Source organism: Emydura macquarii, unplaced genomic scaffold, assembly GCF_026122565.2.
Source record: "Emydura macquarii macquarii isolate MOO-44397 ecotype Brisbane River unplaced genomic scaffold, CSIRO-AGI_Emac_v2 contig_2680, whole genome shotgun sequence".
Classification (NCBI taxonomy): Eukaryota; Metazoa; Chordata; order Testudines; family Chelidae; genus Emydura; species Emydura macquarii.
In genome coordinates this window covers 2,840,131-2,859,642 of record NW_027132817.1, presented here as the reverse complement: position 1 = coordinate 2,859,642, position 19,512 = coordinate 2,840,131, and the positions used below count along the sequence as shown (strand labels likewise).

The window sequence follows — 19,512 nt, the reverse complement described above, 5'->3', positions numbered from 1 at the left end:
CTGACTAAGCATTTCTTAATTGTCTAACAGCTTATTAATAAAGAAGTTAATTGCCCATGTGTGCAATTGCTTTACTCTTTTTCTAAAAGACTACTTCACTGTATGGTTACCAGGGCATTACAGGCTCAAGAGTTACACAAAGCATTACAACATAAACAGGCCAAGATTCGCATTCGTTAAGTGGTAAACAGTTTTAATTATATTCCTTATTAACAAGCACAGACAGTCCCAAAACAGCTATCACACTGTTACATTTAAAGTAGTGTCATATACAAAAAGTAACATTAGGCTGTGATGGACACGTACAGCAGACTGGAAAACTAAAGGAAAAGGGGACTTGGTTCTTAAAGGGCACAACAGGATTTATTCCATAGTGAAAATATTTTCAAAAATCCCACCACTGAAAAAAACAAAACAAACAAATGCACGCAATTCTTGCTGCACACAAAGTCAAATGAATGACTTACTACTATATTGACAACAGTCAAACCGGTACAGGTTGTGTGTGTACAGACAGTAGATGGAGATTTAAAAAAGCACCTAAGGGTGTGTCTACATTGCAGCTGGGAGCGAGCCTCCCAATGTGGGTAGACAGACTTGTGCTAGTGGGGATCACGCTCATGCACTAAATATAGTTGTGTGCATGTTGCAGCACTGGCAGAAGCTCAGGCTAGCCATTCAAGCTCAGACCCAGGAGATAAGATGGGCTTCAGGTTGGGAGGCTAGCCCAAGTCCCTGCCAGCGCTGCAACATATCCACAGTGCTATTTTACTTCACTAGCATGAGCCCCACCAACACAATCTGGGGAACTCGTTTTTATGTGCAGTCTAGACGTATCCTACAGGATTGAAGAGCACAAGTCCTACTGAATGAATGCCTTTAATCTCTTAGAAACTTTTGAAAGTATCCCCTGTAGTGCACACACACACACACACACACACACACACACACACACACACACACACACACACACAGGCTTTCAAATGGCAGCCTGGCTGGATGAATAGTGCATCATAGTCTTTTCAAAATAAGTTAAGATCAAGGGGTGGACAAAGGGGCAACTCCAGGATCAGAAGGTCCTCCAGAGAATTTAATGCATGGAGGAGTGTAACATTTATGAAATTTAATGAAAAGGAACCAACAATTTGTATTAACTATCAGTTAAATGAAAATATAATTTTTGCCCAAAAGCTCTGCTAAAAGATTAAGCTTCACACAGTACTGATTCCAATATACAGCTCAAAAGACTATAAGTGAGAGTTGTATGTATCTATACCCAGGACTGGTCAGATTGACAAAAATATGTAAAGTCAAGATGTTAAATTTCTTAATTAATCTTAGTTTATTAAACAGACTATGACCATGAGATTCAAAGATGAACAAAGTTGAGTGATTAGCCTTTTAAAAACTAAATGGATGCAATATTACTGGAGAATATTAGCCAATTTGAAAGCAGAGTTTCTGTGAGAAACTTCAGTGCCTGTCTTCTATGACACTTACAAAGCAAATTGGAGATCAGGAAAGAGAGACAGGAAGAAAAAAATTGTGAAGAGCTTGGTGTACACATTGATGTACAGTTGAATGAATTTCTCTTGCCTGACCTACTTCAGTAGTAAGACAAATCACCGGAAGAGTAATAGAGCACTAGCTCATCAGCAATGATTGGTATAAGCTACAAACTACTAATTTCTGCCAGTAATAGAACCATCCAATCAGGTCTCTTCAAGAGATGCTGAGTTCCATAGCTTGTGAATATGTCAGTTATAAATACTCACCATGATAATCCCCTTGATTTGGTGGATTGGACAGGATAATCTTCATGCAGCTGAATGGTGTATAGTCAGTTCTCTTGCCTTCTCTTCCATAGTTATGGCGGATGCTGTAGGCATACCCTTTGTCAAACTGAATGGTAAAAACATGTAAAAGCAGAATATTAGTAAGTGAACTACACATTGTATCAGTGATTCCAGCTACTCTGCAGGACGAAATATTGGACTATGAAAATATGCCTGCCAAAACTATTCAAATGGAGAAAGCTGAAACCAAGTTATTGTTTTTTTAAAAAAGAGGAGGGTGAGAGCGAGAGAAAGATTAAACTGCATTATATGATCTAAAACGTTTTAAAAAATTAAATTTGAGTAATGGTGTTTCAGAAATATGAAGACTTCAAAATTTTGAACACTATCATAGATGGCCATATAGATGAGCCATGAGCCCCTGAGGCTACATTGCAATTAGGCAACCAGGGCTAACCCATGTCAGCTGACTTGGGCTCATGGGGCTCAGGCTGCGGGACTGTAAAATTGTGGTGTAGATGTTCGGACTCTGGGACCCCCCTCCCTCACAGGGTCCAGAGCTCAGGCTCCAGCCTCAGCCCAAACATCTGTGCCACAGTTTTACAGCACTGCAGTCCCAGCCCAAGTCTTCTGACCCAGGAGAGCTGTGGGTGTTTAATTGATGTGTAGACATGCTCTGAGTAAGCCCTTGGAGCTTTAATCACAGCCTTGCTAAAGGCTGCAAGGCTCTAGCCCTTAGAATTTTGATCAGTCCAGCTGTTTGAAGTCTCTGAATGGTTAATCATTCCCTTGTGGTGACCTGAGGTAAGCAGAGAAGACTTGGTATAAAAAAGTCACTTAATAGGTGAACTCAAGATCTGCAAACAGAAGCAGCTAACAGAGGAGTTTTGGAGAGAGTTAGAAAGAGAGTGTGAGAGGCTTTCATTCCAGGTTCAGCATTACATGTAATATCAATAGACAGCAATGGAACAGAGGGGTGACATGTAACAGAGGTGCAATGTTCCCTTTCCTGTCTGAAAACAGAAGAGATTTGCTGTGCAATTTGGTGGCTGTGCTAGAAGAAAAGATTCTTGGATTGGAGAGGCAAGATGAGACGTTACTAAGAATCAGAAAAGCTGAGGAATTCCTAGACAACTAGAGAGGAAGTCAGAGAGGAGGTCTGGCAGTTCATAACCATCAGAGGCAAGAGGTCTTAGCTGCATTCTACATGACTGAAGATATAGGAGGAAACAGACTGTGGCAATCAGAAAGAAGAGACGCAGAAGGAATTCCACGGAGCTAGAAATTTTAAATTGATACCAAGTCCTCAACATGGAAACTGCAGAAGACACATCTAAAGATCCAACAGGTCCAAGGGAATGGAGAGATGCAAGGGATACATGTGGATGGCCCCTTGGACTAAACTGTAAAGAAACCAAGCTTACCCGCAAACAGTTCTCCAACTGTCCAAGGAAACAGATGAACTTTGTTGGAGATTCAATACTCAGAACAATGAAAAGAACATTCTACAAGGAACCAGCAGACAACAAGAGAGCGTGCTACTTTTCTGAAGCCAAGACACAAGATGTCACTCTAAGATTGGACAGGCTTCTGAAGTCTATAGGCAAGGAACCATTAGTGATGGTTCATATTGGCACTAACTACACTGCATTGTGGGATATCTCACAGATAACAGATGACTTCACAGAACTCAGAAGCACACTGAAGAATAATTATGTCCAAGTGATCTGAGATCCTTTCCTGTCCCATGGGCAAAGGAAGACAGAAGATTCTGGAAGAAAATCGTTGGCTAGGTAAGTTGTGGATGGCTTTGGTTTTGTGGAATATCAGTCCACCTTCTATTAGTAGAGGAGGCTATATAGTTTGGATGACCTACATCTCGGTAGAAAGGGGACCAATCTTCTTGGGGACAGGCTGCCTAGAGTAGTCAGGAAGGGGTTAAACTAATAAAAATGGGAGGGTAAAAAGATGGAAGATATGAGCACTCAGCCCAAAAATAGAGATGTTGAGAACAAAATTAATTAAGAAACCAAAGGACACGAAGAGAAGAAATTCATGAACTGCATATACACTAATGCTAGTAACCTGGATAACAAACAAAAGGAAATGGAATTTCTCATTTATGAGCCTAAATTTGATCAAGTTGGTATTATTGAAAACAGGCATGTTAAAATAAATGATTACAAACAATTTATGAAGGATCAAGAGGGCAAAAGAAGAGGGGGAGTGGGATTACCTGTTTCCTAGTAACTGATAATGCAGAAGTAAATAACTTTGAATGCTTATGGATCAATGTCCTAACAGATAAGAATAGCATCTTCATCTATGTCTGCTACAGATCACTAAATCACACTATGGAACAGGATGACTAGTTCCTTACACATCTATCTATAATGTGTAGAAAAAAAAAACTTGCATGATCATGGAGCGCTTCAATTTGAGTGACTTATGCTGGAAGCCTCAGACTGCCATTATTAAAACATCCTTGGAATTTCTGAACATTATAGATGAGAATTTCCTAACTCAATAAGTGTTGCAGTCAACAGTGAATTCTATATTAGATCTTGTCCTAACAGATAAATAGGAAGTGGTCACTGAATTAAAAGTTAATGGTAGCTTTGGTACATCATGACTTGATCACATTTACACTGTGGAAGCAGAATAAAGCCCAGACCAGTAATATATATGCTTGGTACTTTAATTGGGCCAATTTCACAAAGTTGAAAACAATTATTAGCCAAATCAACTGGGAGTAAGAAATTAATTAGAAAAATGTAAATGATAAGAACGCCTTACTAGATGCCCAAAAAAGGCAAAATTCCACAATTGAGGAAGAATGCTGCACTGGTTTAAACACCAACCTGGTTTAGACAGGAAGTGAAGGCAGCTGTAAAAATAAAAAATACATATATATCAAATGGAAGAAAGGAGAAGCTGATGGTAATGCATACAAACCAGAAGTTAAGAATTGTAGAAAATTGATAAGAGAAACCAAGGGACACAAGGAGAAATCTATGATCAGTATAATTAAGGACAATAAGGAGGATTTTTTAAAATACATTATGCACAAAAAGAATTCTGACATAGAACTGGTTCATTGCTACGTAAAAATGGTAGAATTATAACAAAAACGAAGAAAAGGCAGATGTGTGCAATAAGTATTTCTGTTCTGTATTTGGGGAAAAGCAGATGATGTAGTCTCATCAGATGATGATAACATTCATTCTATTCCACTAGTATCTCTGGAATACGTTGAACAGAAGCTACTAAAGTCAGACATTTTTAAATCAGCAGGTCCAAATAACCTGCATCCAAGAGTTTTAAAAGAGTTGTCTATGGACCTTACTGGATCTTTAATTTGATTTTCAATAAATTATGGAGCACTTGAGGAGTTCCAGAAGATTGGAAGAAAGCTAATGTTGTGCTAATGTTTAAAAGGGTAAATGGGATGAGCTTGCTAATTACAGGCTTGTCAGCCTGGCATTGATCCCAGGCATGATAACAGAGAGGCTGATACGGGACTTGATTAATAAAGAACTAAAGGAGGGTAATGTAATTACTGCCGATCAACATGAGGTTGTGAAAAACAGATCTGGTCACACTAACTTCATTTTTTAATGAGATTACAAGTTTGTCTAGTTAATGTAATATACTTAGACTTCTGTTAGACATTTGACTTGGTACCACATGACATTTTTATTAAAAAACTAGAATGATATACAATTAATATGGCACACATTAAATGGATTAAAAACTGGATAAATGATAAATCTCAAAATAAGACTGTAAACAGGGAATCATCACTGAATGGATGTGTTTCCAATAGAATCTTAGAGGGATCGGTTCTTGATCCTACATTATATAACATCTTTATCAGTGCCCTGGAAAAAAACATAAAATCATCATTGATAAAGTTTATAGATGACACAAAATTGGAGAAGTGGTAAGTAGGGAAAAGGACACGTCATTGATTCAGTGCAATTGAGATTGCTTGGTATGTTGGGCATGAGCAAACAGTATGCATTATAAGACAGCTAAATGTAAATGTGTGACCACGGGGGAATACTGTGTCCAGTTATGGTGTCCACAGTTTAAGAAGGATGTTGATAAATCAGAGAGAAGAGCCACAAGAATAGTTAAAGGATTAGAAACATGCGTTATAGTGATAGACTCAAGGAGCTCAATCCATTTAGCTTAAAAAGGAGACGGTTAAGAGATAAGTTGATTACAGTCTATAAGTACCTACATGGGGAATAAATATTTATATGGTCTCTTTAATACAGCAGAGAAAGATATAATATGATCCAATGGCTAGAAGTTGAAGCTGCACAAATTTAGACCAGAAAAGAGGCATAAATTTTTATCAGTGATAGTATTTAACCATTGAAACAATTTACCAAGGGTTGTGATGGGATTCTCCATCACTGACAATTTTTAAATCATGATTGGATGTTTTTCTAAAAGATATCTCTAGGAATTATTCTGGGATAATTCTATATGCTACACAGGTGGTCAGACTAGACAGTCCCATAGATCCTTGGAATCTATGGGAATGGAGCGGATAGGTAATTTGAATTTTTAGTTTTCATATATTCTACAGCAGTGGCCCACAGTGAAATATTTAAACAAAGATTATTCTCATCAGGGTTACACAAAGGAGTTCACACATTCCTTAACAACAGTACACAATTATTTCAGAGAATTTAAGATAAAGAAGCTTGGAAAAATACATCAGATGCCAACACATCAGAGGTACCATTTTCCTGAGGTCTGCAATTTTCTGACACTTAACTGGTTAGTCAGGGTGAATCAATGGTAGAAACCTAGGAGAACACTTTACCCTCAAATTCACAATCTTGCAAGATGCACAGCTTTTGCTCATGTTCTTAGTTAGTTAGTTAGTTAGTTCTGGCTGACTCCTCTGAAGTTTATGTTGATGATCTCGAACTGAAGAGTGGAATTTTAGCAAATTCCACTTGAGGATCAACAGACAGAATATAATGTTTCAGTTCATTAGGAGAGTAACTAAAGAATAATAGTGGAAGATGGGTTAATAAAATTAGTAAACTTCAGCATAAGTACCTCTTCAGCATACGATATATTTATGAAAAGTAACTTCGAAAAAGTGACAGCAATATAGCCTTTTGGATATGCTGTACATTACATACATTTGCAAACTACTGGTATTGTTGTACTGTAATGTACACAGCAATCCTTAAGAACAAATTTTAACTTGAGGGACAGTAATACATTTCACATGAGAAATAAAAGACTTTTCAATTCTTCCCTTAATGGAAACCCGTATCACCATGTAAAATAACAGTTGTATTCTTGTTAAAGCTTAAATTGTAATCAACTCTTTATGTAATACTTTATCTCTGGATTAGATTTAATTAGCAATTATATTGATTTCCGTCTGCTTGTCACAAAACACTGAAAACACTTTTGTGGCAGCTACTGTACTTTAAGATAATGGGATGCAAGAATCAAGAAAAGAAATCCCAAATCTACAATGGTTAACTTTCACAATTACAAGCTACACTCATTTCCTGGAAATCAAAATTTAAACTTGTTTGGGCTATACATCTTATTGGCAATTCAGCATATTCATACTTGAACGGCTGCAAAGTGTCCAGAACATCAAGATGAGAAAACAAAAGAACCAGACAGCTTATGTCTGATATATTACACTTTAAAAAAAAATTACACTCCTTCAATATCTTTCCATAATGCCATTTTTAAAGCAACAGCATAAAGTGCATCCTGTCTATACTATTCTTTAAAGTGTTTTCAGAAATTAATGTAACTGTAAGCAATAATATTCAGTAGTTAAACTATATACAGCTTAATATCTTCAAAGTTCTGAGCAAATAACAACCAATTCTTCCTTGTGCATATGCATTAAGATACAGCCTTCAGTTACATGATCACATACTTTTTTCCCCAGGACATATGCCTCATTCTTTGCACAGGATGAACACATTTCATTTGCTCTTAAAAAGATATATGAACATGCAGTAATACTCAAATGGAGTTTTGCCAATGGAAAGTAAGTCTTTCATGCTTCATGTAGCATTACTTAGTTTGTCACAAAAATAATATTTCTTTTACAGTTTGTGTCATGAAAATTTTGAGCTATACTTTTCACATCGCTCCCCTTTATATTCATAGAAATTATTTTTAATAGCTAACGTTGTATGATGAGAAGCAGGTCTTGCAGTAAATAGAAACAACTGTGTAAAACTAAAATGGCTTTGGGACAAGTTAGATAGATGTATTTTTCATTGTTGCCTTGTACTCAGTCGTCTGTTTTCTTATACTTGGACTGTAAGCTCTTTAGTGCAGGGACAGTCTTTTTGTTCTGCATTTGTACAACCCATGGCACTATGAGGTGCTGATCCATGATTGGGGATCTAGTTGCTAAGGTCATAAAATAAATAATATTATTACTACTGATAGCCATGGATTTTCTAGGTAACTGTTTCATATTATTGATTAATTACTTAATCCAGAGTATTCCGATTGAGAATCAAAACTAAAGATTCAAAAGAAAAGTGTATAGAATAACCAGACTTTTATAAAAACAAATTTGAATGAATTAGATCATATGTCCAAAGGCAGAAGTAGCTTCCACCCAAAAAGCTGCAGATAAACATTTTGAATGGCTTCAGATTGTCTCTACATGAGGCTGAATAAATTGTCATGTATCCATGCAAACAGAATATACAGAGATATTGGTGCAACTGTTAAAGTTATTGAAGAACTTTACAACAGCTGTAAATACTATAATGGAAGTAATATGCTATAGTATTTGAAAGCAGTAACAGATCTTGTAACAGTTATCAAATTCATCCTTGACACAGTGAATGATAACTCTGATTTTGTTCTGTATAACATTAATAGGTGTCATGCTATTAGGTCATTTCCTTCTCTTTTTTTTTTTTTAAAACCATTGACAAGTCCACTTCTTTTACATATTCTATTTTGGTAGCAGAATAATGGGAACAAGACAGCCATTTTCTTTCCTACGCAACTAAGAATTGGGCTATCATAGTTTTAATGAAGCCCCAACCCGGAGGGACCGCAGTGTCTTCAAACAAAGTTTGGGTCGGTTTTGGCTGGTGAAATGGAGGCTGTTGCAGTACTGAGATGATTGTGGTGTGACATCCATTTTCAGAGGTATGGTGAGATGCTGGTACTGGGGCATGGTTGGCAGCCCTGTGTATCTCGTGATGCTGCAAGACATCAAATGGTGCTGACATGGTAGTTGGTGGTAGGTATGTCTGAATGGGATTTCTTTCGTGGTACCAATGCTTTGATACCGCACTCTTTGAGAGCCTCTACTATACCCTTACAGGCACGTGAGGCTTCCCAAGACGGGCTTATGGGGGTGATCTACCTCTTTTCTTCATTTCATTTCTTGAAGAAGTGTGCTCGTCTTTTTTAGAGTTTTATTGTCTAGAGCTGCAGATGAGGCAGCAACCGGAACCAGGGTGGCCTGGAATGTAGAGGCAATGTATGGTACCAGGGGGAGCAAACCCCTCCGGAGCTAGGACATGTTCCATTCATAGGAGCTTACGTCTATTCTTCCTGTCTTTCTTGAATCTGCCTTTCAAAATCAGACAGTTCTTGCATTTAGAAGGGTTATGGGAGACCCCCAAAAGCTGCAGATAGCTGAAGTGTCCATCACTGCAGGGAGTGGACCTCTGGCAAGTCTCACAGGTCCTAAAACCTGGGATTTTGGGGCATAACAAATTATGCTCAGACCTAAACAAAAGATCCAAGAGGAGGAGGGAAAGGAGACTCTCCACCACCAACACAACAGTGTTAAATAAAATAAATAGGTACCAAATGAAAATAACAGAAAAAAATACTAAAACAAATAAATAAATGTGAAGAATTCACAAAGTGAAGGTGGGAAACTGAATACAGTTGATAGCAGAACTGTCCGTCTCAAGCAGCAGAAGGTTCAGAAAGAACTGAGTGGTGGCAGTCTTGTGCTTCCCTATATGCCCTCATTCAGAGTATGAGGCGCTCCTCTGTGCAGGCATGGGCTCACGGATGCTACTTTGCAGTCTCCAGTTGAGAGCACAAAGCGTGCACACATCATATGGCAGAGCATCCCTAGGAACATAAACTGGAAAAAGAGGAGGAGGTTACCTAGTGTAACTGGAGGTTCTTCTAGATGTGTAGTCCCTACCCGTATTACACACATGGGTATGCATGCACGTCATGCAACCTGAATCCAGAAGTATTTCCAAGCAGTGTTCGTTGACCCCCACATGAACAGTATCTTCCTTCCTGCTCCCAAGGGACTAAGAGGCAGTGTGGATCAACACCTCTCCAGTTACTCCTCTTACCACAATGCAATTGAGTCTGAAGCAAAAGGGAAGGAGGACATGTAGTGGAATACACATAGGGACCACAAATCTCTAAGAATCTCCAGCTACACTAAAAGTAACCTCCTCTTCTTCAAGTCCTGGTCCCAATGTGTATTCCACAGTGGGTGACTTGCAAGGAGCAATCAGTGTGAAGTTGGGTGTGAGGAAGCTGGTAGCAGAGCTATTTGTAACACAGCCGCCTCTACTGCTGCATCCAAAGCTACCGCATAAATCAGGGCATAGTGTGCTGTAAATATGAGAACAGATTGCCAAGCTGCAGCTTTGCAAGTGTCATGCAATGGGATGTGTGATAAGGATTTCATGGAGGCCCCTTAGGCTTGTATGGAGTGAGGTGTAACATCTCTAGGAGGGGAAAGGTTTGCTATCTTATAGCATTCTAGTATGCATCCTGAAACCCACTTAGAAATTCTCTATGAGGAAATAGCTTGGCCCCTTGACCTTTCTGCTATGGTAACAAAGAGTCTTGGAGATTTTCTAACGGTTTGGTTCTCTGCAGGTATTACTCCAGGGCACAAGTAATGTTGAGGGAGTGCAGTTTCCTGTCCTCAGGAGAAGCATGAATTATTGGAAAAAATACAGGTCAGTGAAGTGATTGGTTGATATAGAATTCAGACACAATCCTGGGGAGGAATTTGGAGTGTAACCAGAGACACACTCTCTTTATGGAATACTGGAATATTCAACAGCTTCTTCACAGCCTCCCCCATTTGCAGAGGCAGGGTGTGTCGTCTCCCCCCCGCATCCCTGTTTGCAGAGACAGGGAGCTGTCATATTCTAAACATGGACAGCAAGAAGGAACTGAAGGAAGTATGGTGGCTCTTCCTCTTTAAACCTTTGGATAAGGGCATAAGGGCATAGGCATGGCCATTCCTTCGAATATCGCTAGTGAAAGCTCTCTAGCACCATGCATGAGACATACACACAAACAGTGTCATGGACATATTCAATTGCTCAAATAAGCGTCTTATCAAATTAAAGCTTCTTATTATTTTCAAAACTTTGCATAACTTTCTCTCTTCCTATTTATCTTTCCTTGTCAAGCTTCATGTTGCCCCTCCATTTCATCTGCTCTGCCAACTTTCCTAACCTTGTCCCTCCATTTATCAGATTTTCATATAATCTGCATCGACAAGGAGACTGTATGTTCCAAGTCTAAAATCTATTATTTTAGCACTTTCATCTGAGGAAACTAATTTCAAGGATAACTAAAGTAACTAGAAACAAAGAGGAAGGATTGTCCAGTGGTTAAGGCAATAGTCTAGGACTTGGTCTACACTGACCGACAAATTCGGCAGCAGTCAACGGGAGTTATGCAAGTTATGCAGAGTAGCTTGTGTAACTTACATTGACTTCCTAACTTCTGTTCTACGCGCTGTCCATGCTGCACTGACGGGAAATGCGTACCCGTCGACACAACACTATGCTTTTTTTGGAGGTGGTTTTAATAGATCGACTTCTGAATCGATTGAGCATCTTCACTGCTGCTCAATTGAACCGGATAAATCAATCTGACGGCGACTAATTTGTACATTAAAGATTGTATAGCACTCAGATACAGTGGTGATGCAGGCAGATAAGTACCAGAGAGAGAGAGAGAGGCAAAAGGCCAATAAGGAAATGCATGGGTTCTCATGAACTGTTCTGGTGTGGGGAATGGGTGCATGATGTTTGTGTGTGTCTGTGTGACCATCTGCTCTCTCTTTGCATGTCTGGAAGATAGGGTGCTAAAACTGAGGAAGACCCAATATTTTTTTCCGTTGTAACATAAAGTCCCAATACAGAAAATGTTAAATCGATCTCAATACCAGTGTCTCTGTTTTTAAACAAAAAATATTTTTCCACAGATAAATGTATACAATGTTACCCAAATCTCCCATGCCTGCCTATATTATCTAGCAGCAAGAATAAGGCCTGCCCCTCAGCCTCTGACATCAGAAAAGGATCATGCTGCAAATTTTTAAAATAGAAAGCTATTTCTATTTCCCGCTGCTACTTCAGAACAGTTTCTAAGGGAAATCCAAGGGATTCTCAGATTATCTCCAAGAAACTTTTTCTAACTACCACAGTAAATTGGGCCCTAGTGGAGCGGGGCAGGCTGTTCAATAATCAGATTTGCTTCTGAGGCAACTATGGAATATATGCAACCCAATTACTTATATGATAGTGAGGCCAACTTGCAATCCCATCAATCCCTCTGGGAGGAAGCTATATAGTGAAGTATTTCTCCCATGCAGAAAGATGTCAAACCTGGGTTCTCTAGATAGATCGGATAAGGTGTGCTGGAGAGGAAGGAATGTCCTTTCCTCCCCCCACATGAGTTTTAAAATATGAAATGTCAAATGTTTTTTTTAAATTTCAGGGACAGTGTATTTACATATAACATTTATTTTCTTAGTAAAGTAACTCACATTGTCAATATGAAATCAGCACAAAACAACATTCTTTCAAAAATAACTATTCCTCTAATGCTAAAATATTTAAACTGGATCACAATATTTTAGTTTTCCCTGATCAATCTATTCAATCTTCTGAAATATAAATTTTGCATAACACACAAAAATAACTATACAAAATAGTTGTCTGTCTCTTTTCATGAAATTAGATACTTTCCTGAGATGTGGCAGAAAGTCATATAAATTTTGATAGAAGAAATGTCTACCTATTTTACATAACCTTCTGCATAGTATGTCATCAGACTGCACATTTTGATACAAAAAGTTGTTTCTGTGAATTCTTGAGTATGAAATATAGCCTCCATTTCTATTATGCAGAACAAGAAAAACTGATATGTTTTTATGTCTATTAAATAGAAAAAAAATGTAATAAAAAACCCTGTGGACTCTATTTTATTCTTTGAGATAATTTAGACTAAAGACATGTAAGGTGGCTCTGGCCCCTGCTCGCTCCCCCTCCCTTCCTGTAAATAGATATGTATATAGTTATAGAGCTCTTAGAGTCTCTAGTGGCTGTACATAAAAGAGACCTGTCAGTCACTCTGGAAAGGTCAGAAGTTCAGGCTGACCAACTGCCACGACTAGCATAAAGACCAGTGATAGCCAATCAGGGAGTCCATCGACCCTGTGGTGCCGTGTGCACAGATTACAGTGTGCCGTGCGCATAGAGTGGTGTCGGGTGCAGAGCCTGTCACCGGCGGGAAATTCTTACGATATGATTGGCTCTGGGAAAACCCCAAGAATCTATATATGGCTTGGGCGCCTGGCAGTTGGGGCTGTTCCTTGTTGGTCTGTGGGCTGCTCCTTTGATGTTCCTGCTGCTGTTCCTGCTCCGGGCTGTTCCTTGGCTGTTCCTGTTCCTTGAGGGTCCGTCGGCTGTTTCTTGTTGGTTGCTGTGAGAGGTTCGCTTCGGTGGTGTCGTACTAAGGAGGAGAAGATTCGATGGACGTGGAACAGAAGCAGACGGGGTACCATCAGACCAAATCGGAGACCAACGCCAGGAGGCGAAGAGTGATTGTGAGGAGTGTAAAAGAGACATTGGGCAACATGCACCCACGGGTTGTGTTATTGGTTTAAGGGTCCTGGGGTTCATCCCCCTCATATCAGTTTTGACCCATGTACATCATTATCATTTGCTGTCACTTTAATAAACACACGTTTTGTTTTGGAAAAGACCCTAGTGAGACTGTTAATCCAACGCCTAGAGCAAGCCGATTGATGGCTTCAGGGAGACCCTCAATCCGAGTTTACCCCGGTAGGGATCTGAAAGGGTAGCAGACATGCTGAATGATGCAATTCTAAACACAGTTAATAAAATCATTTAAAGAGCAACTGCACATTTTATTAGGTCTACTTTTTAATATTCTTGCAAATTATAGCAATGAGATTATTGTACTTTTGCAAGAATACTACCCTAAAGTATAAAATCTTCAGTGTCAAAAGTTTAAGCAATATAAAATTATGAAATGTAGGTCAAATGGATTTGTATTTTTAAACCTATATTTACTTCTCTCTCTAAAATTGGGACCAGTCTCTAAAAATATTAATACAGACATCCAGTAGGGAAAAAAAGGTAAACCAATTTTTTTTAATTTATATTTTGCTAATGCTTGCATAGTCACAGTTGCCTTACTACAAAGCTATTCAAAACAGTAATCTGAAGATCACAGAGTACGGCTTGGTCTACACTAGCAACTTATATCAGTATAATTACCTCGCTCAGAGTGTGCAAAATCCGCACCCAAGTGATGTAGTTATATCAACCTAACTCCTGATGTAGACAATGCTATGTCAACATGAGATCTTCCATCAACATAGTTATCACCTTTCAGGGAGGAGACCTCCCATAGCATAGGTAGAGTCTTCACTGAAGTGCTCTAGTGGTGCAACTGCACTGCTGCAGCATTTTAAGTCTAGATAAGCCCTATGTGATATTAAGCTACTTCACCATTCAGTTAACATGGAGACTTAGCATTCTTGCAAACAAGTCTTTCTCTTACTTTTCTTAAAGATGTCATTGACTTAATACCTCACTGCTGCTGTGATGGGCTAATAAACTAACTAGCTCTTCTTACATGCAAGTCTGACCAGTGGTGCTAGACCAAAAGGGAAATTTGGGGGAAATTAAGGCTCTCGTGTTAATAGCCTATTTTTATACAACCAATAAAACACAATAAAAAGTACAGTATGGACAGAGGAGTTGCAGAATATAGGTTCACTGAAAATAAAAATGGATTACTTTTACATAGGACCAGATCTCAGTTAGCTTTACTGGTGTAAATCTGGAAGAATTCCATTGACTTCCATTTCTTTTATTGGAGGATTTACATCAGTGTGACCCAGAGATCAGAATCTGCTCAAATATTCACTAATTTAGAAATTTAGGTTTTGGTGCCTAACTTTAGGTTCCCAGCTATGAAAACTGTTTTCTTTATATTGTATGGTACCCAGTATAATCCAGTATAATAATAAGAGGAAGAACAAACACACTAACCCACAGATCCCTACCTACCAACACACAAGAAAAAGAATTCTGCATGGACTCCTCCTGATGGCCGAAACAACAGACTAGACTTTTACATAGAGTGTTTCCGCCGACGTGCACAAGCTGAGATTGTCCACAAACACTGCTTATCCCATAACCTCAGCCTTGCTGAACGCAATGCCATCCACAGCCTCAAAAACAACTCTGACATCGTAATCAAAGAGTCAGACAAAGGAGGCGCCATTGTTATCATGAATGGATTGGATTATGAACAGGAGGCTGCCAAACAACTCTCAAACACCACATTCTACAAGCCACTACTGTCCGATCCCACTGAAGAATACCAAAAGAAACTAAAACATCTACTTAATAAACTCCCTAAAGAAACACAGGAACAAATCTACACAGACACACCCCCTGAGCTCCGACCAGGGTTATTCTATCTACTATCCAAGATCCACAAACCTGGAAATCCTGGACGCCTTATCATCTCAGGCATTGGCACTCTCACTGCAGGACTGTCAGGCTATATGGACTCTCTCCTCAGGCCCTATGCCACCAGCACTCCTAGCTATCTTCGTGATACTATTGACTTCCTGAGAAAACTACAATCCATCAGTGATCTCCCAGAAAATACCATCCTAGCCACTATGGATGTAGAAGCTCTCTACACCAACATTCCACATAAAGATGGACTACAAGCCATCAAAACCCCTTTACCCGATGATCATATGTCACACCTCACAGCTGAACTTTGTGACTTTGTCCTGACCCACAACTATTTCAGATTTGGAGGCAATCTATATCTTCAAGTCAGTGGCACAGCTACGGGCACCCACATGGCCCCACAGTATGCCAACATTTTTGTGGCTGACCTAGAACAACGCTTACTCAAAACTCGTCCCCTAACACTTCTTCTTTACTTATGCTACATTGATGACATTTTCATCATCTGGACCCACAGGAAAGAGTCCCTTGAAGATTTTCACTGGGATTTTAATAATTTCCATCCCGCTACCAACCTCAGCCTGGACCAGTCCACACAAGAAATCCACTTTCTGGACACTACAATAAAAATAAAGGACGGTCACATTAATACCGCCCTATATCGAAAACAAACTGACCGCAATACATATGCCTCCAGCTTTCACCCTGGACACATTACATGATCCATTGTCTACAGCCAAGCTTTAAGATACAACCAGATTTGCTCCGATCCCGCAGACAGAGACAAACACCTACAGGATCTCTATGAAACATTCCTAAAACTATAATACCTACCTTGAGAAGTAAAGAAACAAATTGACAGAGTCAGACGGGTACCCAGAAGTCACCTACTACAAGACAGACCCAACAAAGAAAACAACAGAACCCCACTGGTCATCACCTACAGTCCCCAACTAAAATCTCTCCAACATATCATTAAAGATCTATAACCTATCCTAGCAGATGATCCGTCTCTCGCTCAGGCAGTGGGCGACAGACCCATCCTAGCTTACAGACAGCCCCCCAACCTGAAGCAAATACTCACCAGCAACCATAACCCTACAAAAAGTCCAACCCAGGAACCTATCCCTGCAACAAATCCTGTTGTTAGCTCTGCCCACACATCGACTCTTGTGACAATATCACTGGTCCTAACCACATCAATCACACCATAAGGGGCTCATTCACCTGTACCATCGACTAATGTTATATATGCCATCATATGCCAGCAATGCCCATCTGCAATGTACATTGGCCAAACTGGACTATCACTATGCAAAAGGATAAATGGACACAAATCAGACATAAAAAATAATAACATCCATAAACCAGTGGGAGAACACATTAATCTCCCAGGGCACACGGTCACTGACCTGAAAGTCGCCGTACTTCTCCAAAAAAACTCCAAAAACAGACTTCAAAGAGAAACTGCTGAGTTAGAAATGATCTGCAAACTTGACACATTCAAACTGGGTTTAAACAGAGATTTGGAATGGATCTCTCCTTACAAGAGGTAATTGCTTTGCTCACCCATTCTCACCTCCTACTCAATGACTGTCATTAGCCCTCAAGTACCCAGCTTTCATCCACCTCCCCCATTGTTCTCTATGCACTTGTATAGCTATGTTTCCTATTTACTGTATCATTCTACCTCTGCGTCTGACGAAGTAAGCTGAGTCTCACGAACGCTTCTGCCTACATAAAATAAATTTGTTAGTCTTTAAAGTGCCACAAAACTCTCGTTGTTTTAACAAAATGTTAGGGTTTATTCTTCAGATATGCCAGAACTGCACTCAAAGCACCTGTGCAGGGGTGATTAGGTGGCTTTATCCCACTGCTGTGCTCCCCCTGAATGTGAGAGCTCTCAAATGTTGAAGCAGCCGAGAATGCAAGTCAGAGCAACTTCCATGGTTAAACTTGCACAAACAGGTAACAGCTCCCAAGTGCCAAAACTGAAATCGTAATGTATATTTTTCACATTTAACAAAAAAATCCCCATATTGCTGCACTGAGACCATGCATGAAAAATTTCAGTTCCAATGAAATTTATTTAAGAAAGTTAATAGCAATTGAAAAGGGGAAGTGGGTTTAGAATGAAAGTCTCATTTTAACTAGAACAAGTCTGTTGCTGTGATCCATTTAATATTAATTTGCCAATACTATAATATATGAATTAAATGGTAGTCTCAAAAGTCTCTTGCATGTTATTTTTTATTCAGGACAACTATACAAAAGGTAAAATTGTATCTAAACTATAATGAAAAATATTGAAAATAGATATAATTTCATATTTTGGTTATTTAATTTCAGATACACTGGATTTATGAAAACAGATTAAGGATTACAATAGATTGCACAGAAGTTACCCTTGTTTTTAAAATAACTAAATTTTAACATTCTCTGTGTAAATTTAATGAAAGAACAACACAGATCATTAGGTCATTTTGTCAAAGTATAATATTGTAAATGGTTAAAAATTAGTAGTTTAAGCACATTCTGTGGCAATATCGAGATAGCTTACATAACCTTAGGGTGCACCAATGAGCTGATTAGTAATTTAAGGCCTGAGAATAAGAAAAGTTTCAGAGGGAAATACACAGAGGCATGACTGAGTTTAATATGCATCTACATTAGCTACAGGGCATAATTAAAACTACATCACTCCTTTAAATCTACATAATTATATCCCAAAGACTCTCTCATTAGTACCCTCTACTTTGCAGCTAAACCAAAAAAGATCTCAGGGTCCACAAGGTCAGGAAGTAGTTTTTTTCTAAATGTAAAAATATATCCTTACAAGTAAAATGGTTCCAAAGTTAAAGTGTGAGGTTTGGGTTTTTTTTAAAAAAATCTGGAACTGAAAATATCTTAATTCTTGTGACAAGAAGGAAAAAAAGGCAAAACATAAAATCCCAACACATCAAGATGAAACAATACCCATGAAAATTACAGATTACCCAAAAAGGTAAAAAACCTGCAGCACTAGTCACAGACCAAATGAACATAGCTAATTTTGGAGACACCAATTAACAAATGATCCATTATTTATGTTAAAAGGACTGCACTATCCATTCAACAAGAATTTTTTTTCCTGCCAAATATAGCATATGCCAATTTAAAATGATGGCTGAGTTATCTAGTTCAGTTCAATACCACAAGATTACATATTGTATTAATAAATGAATGGCTTGCTCTAATTTAAAAATATATTTGAATACAGTTAACCTACATTAAGTGTATAACTTAATGGAAACATTTCAGAAATAATTACATATATTCTAGTGGGCAGAGATATTGAAACAAGTTGACAGTGAAACACAGGAATTGCCAGACCAGAGTTCCACCCACTTTGGTATCTGATGGGGGCCAGTTCCAAATGCTTCAGATGAAGATTCAAGAAACTCTGAAGTGGGAAATCATGGAATAACCTACCTATTGAGGAAGCTTATTTTCAGTCAGAGATTGGTTTAAGTTCTGAAGTATGAGGGTTTATATCCCTTTCACATTTTAAAAAAATATTTATGGTAACTGTAAATGTTATTATATGCTCACCGGCTTTTCCATACCACCAATAAGCAGTACAATCAAAGCAACAGTTTAAAGTGTACATGCTGTATTAATACTGTACATCTACTGGCCAAATGGTTTTACAAAATACAAAAGGAAAAAATTTATTAAATGACTTCAATCTGCTTTTCCTCACAAAATTAAATCAACTTTATTAACTAAAGATCTACTCAAACTCTTCTGTCTTCTTGCCTCCAGTAACAGCAAAGGACAGGACACGTCCACCAGGCGCTATGTAGAGCTCTGCACTATACTTTACGTAGAACTCTATGTGCAGAGCTCTGCACTATGTAGAGCAGTTACACCAGGCACTGTGTAAAGCT

General features: G+C 38.7%; 1 protein-coding gene across 4 annotated transcripts in view; it reads right to left on the bottom strand.

Moving 5' to 3' along the window:
- Window positions 1-19,512, bottom strand: part of PRIM2 (DNA primase subunit 2) — a 294,044-nt gene that overhangs the window by 40,928 nt on the left and 233,604 nt on the right. For 2 of the 4 annotated variants that reach the window (XM_067565537.1, XM_067565536.1), the window contains exon 11: window positions 1,776-1,902. The exons of 1 other annotated variant lie outside the window; for it this stretch is intronic. In XM_067565537.1, coding sequence (XP_067421638.1) covers window positions 1,776-1,902 — 127 coding nt within the window. Of the gene's footprint in view, window positions 1-1,775; window positions 1,903-5,566; window positions 5,678-19,512 lie in introns of those variants that run through there. One more of the 4 variants, XM_067565539.1, reaches the window with a different exon arrangement.